The sequence below is a fragment of the Ascaphus truei genome, chromosome 2 (assembly GCF_040206685.1).
Source record: "Ascaphus truei isolate aAscTru1 chromosome 2, aAscTru1.hap1, whole genome shotgun sequence".
Lineage (NCBI taxonomy): Eukaryota > Metazoa > Chordata > Amphibia > Anura > Ascaphidae > Ascaphus > Ascaphus truei.
The window spans coordinates 9,978,408-9,990,030 of record NC_134484.1 but is presented as its reverse complement, the minus strand read 5'-3'; the positions used below and the strand labels follow the sequence as shown (position 1 = coordinate 9,990,030).

General features: G+C 43.8%; 1 protein-coding gene across 1 annotated transcript in view; it reads right to left on the bottom strand.

Annotated features, from left to right (window-relative positions):
* Positions 1-7,875: 7,875 nt before the first annotated feature.
* The window catches only part of LOC142488078 (uncharacterized), a 908,622-nt gene continuing 904,874 nt past the window's right edge, over positions 7,876-11,623 (bottom strand). The window contains exon 59 of the mRNA XM_075588453.1: positions 7,876-8,833. Within this exon, the coding sequence (XP_075444568.1) occupies positions 8,665-8,833 (169 nt within the window). The 3' untranslated portion in view covers positions 7,876-8,664. The remainder of the gene's footprint in view (positions 8,834-11,623) is intronic.

Genomic DNA, 11,623 nt, shown 5'->3' with positions numbered 1-11,623 from the left:
TGGACCAAACAGCGGTTCTACGATAGGGGCAACAAAGCGGACAAACTTCTGGCCTCCAAATTAAGAGGCTTGAAGACAAAGACCCAGATCACAAAGATCAGGACTAAAAGCGGCCTAGTCTCCTATAACGAGAAGGACATCGCGAATGAGTTCGCAGAGTTCTACACAGATCTTTACAATCTCCACCCAACTAGCATGCCAAAAGATATCGCCAAAAATACATCCGACTATCTAACCAAATGCAACCTCCCATCCCTCACTCAGGAAGAACTCGAGTTCTTAAACAAGAAAATAACTCTAGAGGAACTAAAAAAAGCGATATCCTCACTTAAATTAGCTAAAACACCCGGACCCGACGGATTTTCCAACGGGTACTATAAAAAATTTGTAGGCCCCCTGTCCCCCCACCTCCTAGAAATGTACAACTCCTTTATGCAAGACCAACAGATCCCAGACACTATGTCGGCAGCCAACCTGGCTATTATACATAAAGAGGGCAGAGACCCCCTTCAATGCGGCAGCTACCGCCCAATATCCCTCTTAAACTCTGACCTCAAACTTTTCAGCAAAATCCAAGCAAACAGGCTGAATCCTATTCTCCCAAGGCTAATTCATATAGATCAGGTGGGATTTGTGTCAGGAAGACAGGCCTCTGACAACACCCGCAAAATTATTGATATTATAGACCACGTGCACCTCAAACAATCCCAGGCCCTGATACTAAGTCTCGACGCAGAGAAGGCCTTTGACCGCATCAGATGGTCCTATCTAGACCAAACGATGCGCCAATTCGGCTTCTCCGGACCATTTCTTGCCGGCGTCCGGGCCCTCTATACTAACCCAACAGCCCTACTAAAACTCCCAGGAGGCCGCTCCAACCCAATAAAAATACAAAACGGCACCAGACAAGGCTGCCCCCTCTCCCCTTTACTCTTCGCCCTATCCATAGAGCCCCTGGCCGCCCGAATTCGAACTGAACCCACTATTAAAGGTATCCCAATCGGAGACAGGGAATACAAAATATCCCTGTTCGCCGATGACATAATTCTCACTCTGTCAGACCCCCTCACCTCCCTCCCTAACTTAGAAAAACTCCTTGACGAATTTGGCCAACTATCAGACTATAAAGTCAATACTGACAAGTCAGAGGCACTTAGCATCTCCCTCCCGAACCCCGTATGGTCAGCCCTACAACAGAAATTTAAATATAAATGGAACACCTCCCACATCAAATACCTCGGAATCAAAATAGCAAGTTCATATAACTCGCTGTATCAAATTAACTACCCCCCCCTCTTCCGCCAGATCTTAAAAGATCTTGAGACCTGGCTATCCCACCAGATCTCCTGGTTCGGAAGGATAGTATCCACCAAAATGAACATCCTACCCCGCTTGCTCTACTTCTTTCAGACCCTCCCCGTCCCTGTCCCACTAGCAGAACTGAGGAATATTCAGGCCCATATCTTAAGATTTATATGGCAACAACGTAGAGCCAGGGTCCCACGATCGGTCCTATTAGCCTCGAGGTCGAGAGGGGGCCTGGGGGCCCCGGACATACTCCGATACTACCTTTCGGCCCAACTGAGGCAGGCGGTAGTATGGAACAGTTCCCCCGCCACCAATTGCTGGCTGGAGATCGAGACACACCACGCTTTCCCGAACCCCCTCCCGACCCTACTGTGGTCCCCAGCTCTCAAAAACAGGAAATCGCTGAGACTTGGTCTCGGGGCAATGAGATGCACGAGGTCGACATGGTTAAAAACCAAAGGGAAATATGGCCTAGCTTCAACCCCCTCTCAACTGACCCCCTTATTCGGGAACCCGGACTTCCCACCCGGATGCGCCCGATCCCAATTCAGCCAATTTCAAGGCTTAAACATCAGAGTGGTTGCGGATTTGCTGGAAAAAGACGAGGCCATGTCCCTCCCGGAATTAAGAACCACATTCACGTCCCCCAACTTGCCCATTTTCCAATACCTCCAGATCCGACATTTCCTAAGAACCCAGTCCCCTACTCTCAAGTTCCCGCCGCGTTCTAGATTCGAGACCCTCTGCCTCAAAGGCGAATACCAAAAGGGCCTCATATCAGAGATTTATAAAACGCTCGAAGCATCTCAGCCCCCCCCTAACCACCTATATATGCAGAAATGGAATGAAGACCTAAACACCAACTTGGACCTTGAGGATTGGGAGGATATTTGGGAAGCAGCCACCAAAACCTCAATTTGTTCCGTCACAAAAGAAAACATCTATAAAATATTATTCCACTGGTACCTGACCCCGAGTAGACTGAGCCAAATCTACCCAGGCACTTCAGACGAATGCTGGAGAGGTTGTGGTCAAAGGGGGGACATGCCCCATATTTGGTGGACATGTCCGGAGATCCAAAGATTCTGGTCCCGGATCCAGGGCCTCCTGACCGAGACCCTGGATATAGAAATACCCCTGGACCCGCTGACCTACGTGCTGGGAAAACCAATTGACGACCTCCCTGCCCCAGCGGCCAGACTCGCGGCAGCAATACTGACAGCTGCGAGATGCTGTGTCGCGGCGGCATGGAAGAAAATTAAAGCCCCCTCCAGAAGAACTGTGATTACAAGAATAGACGGAATTATGAGCATGGAAAAACTGACGGCAATGTTAAAGCAAAAAACCCCACAATTTTACTCTACCTGGGAACCCTGGATAGGACTATCAACCCCCACATAAACCCCTCAGCTACTCCTCTCCCCCCCCCCCCTACGGCCGACGAACCCTAACCCCCTCCCCCCTCTCTTCCCGAAGTCGTTCCCAACTATCCACCTTTCCTTCGTCTCCCCCTCTCTTTTTCACTATTGAAAGAAGGAAAAAGGGTTTATTGTGTGTCATTTACCTCTTCTATGCCATGTACATGCACTGCGCCGTATTTACAAGTTGGCCTGTGAGCCAGTGTCGGTAATATGTACCCCTGCGATGTATGACACCAATAAAGGAAAAATATTTACAAAAAAAAAAAAGAGGACAGAAGACCATTGCGCAGTACCCTCTAGTCATGGGAACCTCATCCACACAGCTGCTAGCTACTTACATCTAGATAGATGAAGGCAGGCCTTGAAAGGTATCTTTAAGCTGGGGCTCTGAATCGCTCACAGGGTTAACTTGGAATCTCCAAGTGTAGTACTCCCGCTCCACAATAAGCCGAAATGCCCAATTACATATAAGAGAATAAAAATGCCGATGGTGTAGTACAGTACGATTTAATAAAACATTAAAATATCAAACAGTCAATGCACTCACATGCTAGATGACCTTACTACGCGGATTACAACGTGCCGTCAGCAGGCTTGAGGGGCTGCACCGTGGTGTGTGTGGAGGCTGGATCCCGCGTGTACCTCTTCCTTGCGGCCGCAACTCAGAGCGCCAGGTCCACCTCAGATGACGTCCCCGTCCACTGCAACCTCCTCAGCTGGTACAAGCACGCAGCAATGCGTGCAGTCTAAGCTCCACCCTACGCGCGTTTCGTGACTCCTGACGTCACTTCCTCAGGGGTAATGGAGCTTGGATGCCAGAGAGTGCTATTTAAGCAAACTGAATACCAGATCTACAGCCCTGATAGGATAATTGATTCTTAAAGGGGCATCTGGCAAAATTAGAATAACTAAAGTGCTAGTAGTGATATTACATACTTATGTCCATTGTAACAACTTATCACAGGATTAATATAACATCTAAGGAAGTGCAATAATTCCGCAGTGTGGTATACAATGATACAAAAAGCACATAAAATACAGTTAAAACATACAATAAAATAAAAATACAATATATTTAATAATTAATTTTTGTAAATTTTACTATGGTGAACTCTGTTAAAAATACACTAAAACCATGATTAACACTAAAAACAATTAGCATTGCCCATATTTCATATATAGGACTAAAGAACAGAGGATTTAGAGGAAATTCGTGAGATTGGCTGAGGACTATCTTTGGTATATATTAATATCCAATCAACCATCCCTTAGAAAGGATGCCAGGTCGAACTCTATATTGAGACCTCTTGGAGTTAATGTTTTTAGGGTGTATATCCAATAGCTTTCTCGCCGGGATATTAAATTAATTTTGTCTCCCCCTCTCCAATTTTGTTTGGGGCAGTCTATACCCTTGCAGACCAATCCCTCAGGGTTTTGATTGTGCTTCACTTTAAAGTGATTCGAGACACTATGTGTCTCGAGACCCCTTTTTATGTTGTAAATGTGTTCTGCAAAACGTCGTTTTAATGGTCTACCTGTCCGCCCTACATATTGTAGCCCACAAGGGCATTCTAACAACTGATGAAAGATTTGATTGGAAATATAGCTCCTGTTATGTTAGATTTAAAATCTCTACATTTGGTGCTATATTTGCAACCAATACACTTTCCACACGTGAAGAACCCATTGCGTTCCTTTAACCATGTGGTGTTGGATTTTTTAACTGCATCAAATGGACAACTTGGAGAAAGTTGTAGCTTAAGGTTATTTGCCCTTTTGAACACTATTTGTGGACTTTTTGGTAATATTGTACTGAGTGCCGTGTCCCCCTGTAGAATTCCCCAATGTTTTTTAATTATTTGGGTAATTTTTGGAGCCATGGCATTATACTTGGTAATAAATGGGATGAATTCACTATCCTTAGGTGTCTTATTATTTCTAGTTTTATCCATCACTATCAAATCATCCCTTTTGATATTTCTCACAGTTTCCAATGCCCTCGTCACCTTAGTGTAATTATACTCCCTATCCATAAATTTGTCCCTTAGTTCCTCTGCCTGTGTATTAAACACCCCAATTTGTGAGCAATTACGTTTAGTTCTTAAAAATTGGCCCTTAGGTATATTATTGATCCATCTTGGATTATGGTGACTTGATGCCAACAAATAAGTGTTGGCATCTACCTTCTTGTAGAAAGTTTTAGTCTCGATGGATCCTTCCTCTATATATAGGGTTAGGTCTAGGAAATCAATGGTTTGGGGGCTAGTATTAAAGGTGAATTTCAAATTTAATTGATTTTGATTGAGGTATTGTTGGAATTTTAATAAATCTTCCTCGCTTCCCCCCCAGATACACAGCACATCGTCAATATAACGTTTCCACAGCACCAGGTCCGCCCCAAATGGGTTACGGGACAGGATATTGTCCTCCTCCCACATACCCATGAATATGTTAGCATAGCTAGGGGCGAACCTAGTGCCCATGGTGGTGCCGCATATCTGGAGGTAGAAACTATTGTCATGATGGAAAAAATTATGAGTGAGAATAAACCTTATTCCCTCCAGTACAAATTTTTTAAATTCTAATTCCAAACTATCATCCTGATCCAAAACTCTCCAAATCGCCGCGTAGACCATTAAAACGACGTTTTGCAGAACACATTTACAACATAAAAAGGGGTCTCGAGACACATAGTGTCTCGAATCACTTTAAAGTGAAGCCCATCAAAACCCTGAGGGATTGGTCAGCAAGGGTATAGACTGCCCCAAACAAAATTGGAGAGGGGGAGACAAAATTAATTTAATATCCTGGCGAGAAAGCTATTGGATATACACCCTAAAACATTAACTCCAAGAGGTCTCAATATAGAGTTCGACCTGGCATCCTTTCTAAGGGATGGTTGATTGGATATTAATATATACCAAAGATAGTCCCCAGCCAATCTCACGAATTTCCTCTAAATCCTCTGTTCTTTAGTCCTATATATGAAATATGGGCAATGCTAATTGTTTTTAGTGTTAATCATGGTTTTAGTGTATTTTTAACAGAGTTCACCATAGTAAAATTTACAAAAATTAATTATTAAATATATTGTATTTTTATTTTATTGTATGTTTTAACTGTATTATATGTGCTTTTTGCATCATTGTATACCACACTACGGAAATATTGCACTTCCTTAGATGTTATATTAATTCTGTGATAAGTTGTTACAATGGTCATAAGTATGTAATATCACTACAAGCACTTTAGTTATTCTAATTTTGCCAGATGCCCCTTTAAGAATCAATTATCCTATCAGGGCTGTAGATCTGGTATTCAGTTTGCTTAAATAGCACTCTCTGGCATCCAAGCTCCATTACCCCAGAGGAAGTGACGTCAGGAGTCACGAAACGTGCGTAGGGTGGAGCTTAGACTGCACGCATTGCTGCGTGCTTGTACCAGCTGAGGAGGTTGCAGTGGACGGTGACGTCATCTGAGGTGGACCTGGCGCTCTGAGTTGCGGCCGCAAGGAAGAGGTACACGCGGGATCCAGCCTCCACACACACCACGGTGCAGCCCCTCAAGCCTGCTGACGGCACGTTGTAATCCACGTAGTAAGGTCATCTAGCATGTGAGTGCATTGACTGTTTGATCTTTTAATGTTTTATTAAATCATACTGTACTACACCATCGGCATTTTTATTCTCTTATATGTAATTGGGCATTTCGGCTTATTGTGGAGCGGGAGTACTACACTTGGAGATTCCAAGTTAACCCTGTGAGCGATTCAGAGCCCCAGCTTAAAGATACCTTTCAAGGCCTGCCTTCATCTATCTAGATGTAAGTAGCTAGCAGCTGTGTGGATGAGGTTCCCATGACTAGAGGGTACTGCGCAATGGTCTTCTGTCCTCTTTAATTATAGATATATATCCAATATCGGAAGAAAATCAAGAGGAAAATCTGTGAAAATCTGTGAAAATCCACCAACTGTTTCTTCAAACACAGAACCAGGAACATTATATCAGGTTCACGCACTTGATAGTGCGCCAAGGACTTTGTTCTCTGTATTATCATTTGTCTATAGCTATATGGAAAGGCTTGATGTTCAGTCCTAGGCAGCCTCCCTTTCTCCCATACCCTCCCTCATTTTGGTGGTTGTTGGGCTTTTGTGCTAATTGGTTATCCTCACATAGTTTGGGTATATTATTTATCACAAGCACATATATTATTATTATTATCTATTACAATTAATTAATTTATTATATTGTATATATCACATTAACAATAGGTTGAGCGCTTGGTTTGTAGTTTAATTCTCTTTTTTTACAGTAAGGACAGTTAAAATGTGGAATTCATTACCCATGGAGAGTGTGATGGCAGATGCAATAGATTTGTTAAAAAAAGGCTGGACAACTTTTTAGAAAGGAAAGGTATACAGGGATATACCAAATAAATATATATGGGAAATATGTTGATCCAGGGATTAATCCGATTGCCAATTCTTGGACTCAGGAAGGAATTTATTTTTCCCCTTATGAGACATCATTGGATGATATGACACTGGTTTTTTTTGTTTGCCTTCCTCTGGATCAACAAGCAAGTACGGATATAGGATAAAGTATCAGTTGTCTAAATTTAGCATAGGTTGAACTTGATGGACGTATGTCTTTTTTCAACCTCATCTACTATGTAACTATGAAAGAAAGGGACGGCCACGTACTGTGAACACACAGACTCACTGTTTCTGCATCTTACTCCATATATAGAATAATCACCACAAACTTTATTTGCTGTGAAAAACGCCTATACCGACCAGGAATCAGGGAAACACCCCAAACGCGCGATGTTTCAGGCCGGCGTGGCCTTCCATTAGGGAGGTGTTGGTGAAGGGCTCCCATCGTGTTCAACTGCACTCAAGCAAGACTCCAATGTGTGTAAATAACACACCGTGAGCCCCACTCATGCATTTAATTTTATTGTAATATTATTCAAGGAAAACAGCAGCTCAGATGCTTTTTAATTCAGATACACATATCCGATGAATAGGAATTATAAACGCATATTATATGCATAGAGATTAATATACACATATCATATGCATAGAGATTAATATACACATATCAGATGCTTATCAATTCAGATACACATATCAGATGCATAGAAATTAATATACACATATCAGATGTTTTTAATTTCACATACACATATCAGATGCATAGACATTAATATACACATATCATATGCACAGATATTAATATACACATCAGATGCACAGACATTAATATACACATATCAGATGCACAGACAGTAATATACAGATATCAGATGCACAGACATTAATATACACATATCAGATGCATAGACATTAATATACACATTTCAGATGCACAGACATTATATACACATATCAGATGCACAGACATTAATATACACATCAGATGCACAGACATTAATATACACATATCAGATGCACGGGGCCTTATTCTGTGAGCCTATCACACCGATAGCACAATTGAATTCAATGGGGCTTTCTGTGCTGTAGGACTGGATCAGTGCTATAGCCGCTTACAGAGTAAGGGCCTTAGTCTTATAGATCAGTGGTTCTCAACTCCAGTCATCAAAAGCCACCAACAGGTCAGGTTTAAGGATATTCCTGCTTTAGAGCAGGTGGCAAATCAAAATGACTGAGCCACTGATTGAGCCACATGTTCTTAAGCAGGGAACTGCATAAAACCTGACCTGTTGGAGGAGTGGAGTGTAAGAACCCCTGTTATAGACCATACAAAATGTGACAATGTCTCCCTCATGCTGAGAAGATTCAGTCACATTGTTAGTGTATTTAGAGAATGTATCTGGTTTCTTGGTTATGTTTATTAAACTCTATGGCTTCTTGCTGCTGCTTTCCATTGATGATTTCACAGGGTCAGAGGGCACTGATTGATGAACCGAGTGGCTACCAGCAGACATGAGGTTCCACACTTGGTGTCACCCCATAGATTTCCACTTCACACAGGGTGAGATACTCTGAGCGTCCAGGAATAACCACACTGACATAACGACCCTCCATCCCCTTGCAGCAAAGAGTAATTATGGGTTTGGAAATGTCGTTGATGGTTCCACATCTGGGGAAGAAGGAAAGAACAGGATATGTAAAGAACAGAAACAAATATTTGATGTTACAAAGACATATTAAGGAAAGATAACTGAACTAATTCTAGAAATATATGTATGTACAGTACTGTATGTATATATGTATATATGTATGTGTAGCCCTTTTTCTGAACCTCCCAAAGGAACTACTGGTCGCTGTACAACACCTGCGGCTCCAGGAGATCTGAGCCTCCGCTAGCTGGGAGCCTGGGTTAACCCTCATACATTCACTTAGCGCAGCGCCTCCACTTACCCAGGATCCCCGTGATGTGAGATTCCCCTGGGCAAGAAATACATACACACATATGTGATGCAACCAACTTTACTGTGTATGATAATGCATGGCAACCTTATCACTCTAAAATGCAATTAGCAATAACACTTATCATACTTATACTCTAACTGTATAACTTTAGTGGCGGCCCCACTCATCAGGGGCAACGTCTCCGTCCCCTCACCGCGTGCCCCACACACCGTGTCCATATATAATGTGATGGTACTATATGGTATAGGCTCAGTCTTGTAACCACTCGCTCAGTGTTCCTACAAAGAGTTCAGCCTAAGGCGGGATCAGCGCCTGAAGACCGGTGTTGGTGCACTTGATGATATAGTACCTGCCGAGCACTCCAGTGCTCGGATCCGCAACTGCTTCACAAAGGATCTGTCGAGTTCCGGCCCGACATCCAGGATCCCCCGTCCGGGAAGACCCCAACAAGATGGCCTCTGCAACCGCACCGAAGGGCAGCGCCCAACTTTCTGCACGGGTACGCAGCGTCAATGGAGTCCCTATCTGACTCCGTGAACTACAGTGACATTCGCTGCACTATAGGCCGTCCCTACAGCACAGCAACCTTGGATGGCTTTGGGGAAGCTACTAGGGCCTGCGGGGTAGCCTATCCTATGCAAGGGGGTCACTGACCCCCTGCACCCACACTACCTCTCCCGTACCCACCCAGGTCCCCTCCGGCTAACTCAGCCTAGCGTCTGCAGCAAACACACTGCACACACACACTCAACCTGCAGCAGCCCACTGCACTCACTCGGTACATGCAGCAACAACACACAGCACACGCTGCACACACTGTGCCTACTTGTCAGCGCTCACAGCACTACCAGCCGTGACACTGACAAGCCTGCACCCTCACACACCTAAGGGCAGAGTCCCTAACCTAGGGCCCTCCCTCAGTACCTACCCACTACCCTGGTGGGGATTGGGGCCTGCCTGGGACTTGGGGATCCTTATGGTGCAGGAGCCACTTGCTCCTTACACCCTTCCTTCTCCTTCCTGCTCCCAGCTCCAACTGCCAAACGTGGTCCCCGCAACATTGTAGCCTTCCTCCACAGGAGAAGCTGCAAAACCCTATTTGCTGGCTGGCTGCACGTGATGTGGGTGAAAGGGCAATCCCCAGAGGCTGCTGGGAATTGTAGTCCACTCTGGACCTCTTTAGCATTGGGGCCGCGTGCGCTACCCTTACTGCGCCTGCGCAACCAATGCACACGCTCTCGCAACCTGTCATGTCGGCCCCCGCTAGCCGGGTACGCCGCAGAGACTCAGGGCGCTACATGGGGGGTCTCTGGGACTGAAATAAGACCGGGGCTACATATGGATATATGAATTCAGTTTTTTTCTTGCTGTGTGTATATGTATTATCCTATTAGTCATTTCTCCTTCTCTATTTCTTTTAAAACTTTATGATTTTAACTATAAGCCCCAAAAGAATACTGTAGGTGTTGCAGATAAATCCTTGGGAAAGGCCGCAGCGAGGTGCAAAATGTTAATTTGCAAAATTGTAATTATATTAAGAGTGACCATTCTTTTGATATTCCTTTCCAGTTGTCCCCTAGCACACCCGATAACATACTCCATGTTTCCAGATGTTGCCCATCTTCTATCGAGATATACCACCTGTCCGTATGCATATTATTACCGCCTGTCCGTATGCATATTATTACCGCCTGTCTGTATGCATATTATTACCGCCTGTCTGTATGCATATTATTACCGCCTGTCTGTATGCATATTATTACCACCTGTCCGTATGCATATTATTACCGCCTGTCTGTATGCATATTATTACCGCCTGTCTGTATGCATGTTATTACTGCAGCCTGTCTGTATGCATATTATTACCACCTGTCTGTATGCATATTATTACCGCCTGTCTGTATGCATATTATTACCGCCTGTCTATATGCATATTATTATTGCCTGTCTGTATGCATATTATTACTGCCTGTCTCTATGCATATTATTACTCCTCCTCCCCTGAAGAAGCGTAGCCATACGTGAAACGGCTGTCGGGAATAGACGTCACTCGCTGACGTCATCAGAGGTGGCTGGATTCAGTCGTTAGCTGCACGGAGAAGACAGGCTTGTATGTCACGCACCGATGCTTTACATAGACTCTGCACGAGATGCGCTGAGGCTTTTTGTGATCACGCAGCAGCCTAATAACCCTCTGCCTCTTCTACCTATTTGTATACACCTATGCGTGCCAGATACAGTATACTATACTATTGCAACACACGCTAATTTTTCTGTTACAATAGAGACAGACACCTTTGCACTAGCTGTATATTTAGCTACTCAGTTATACTCCATCTACCTATTTGATAGAATATATATACTGATATGGGGATACTCATTGTGCAAGATATGTATACATGAGGGTTATATCAACATACCTGAATTTACCCTACTAAAATCTCTATGATATGCAGCCAGACATGAACCACTGTTTTGCTATTTAATTAGATCTCTA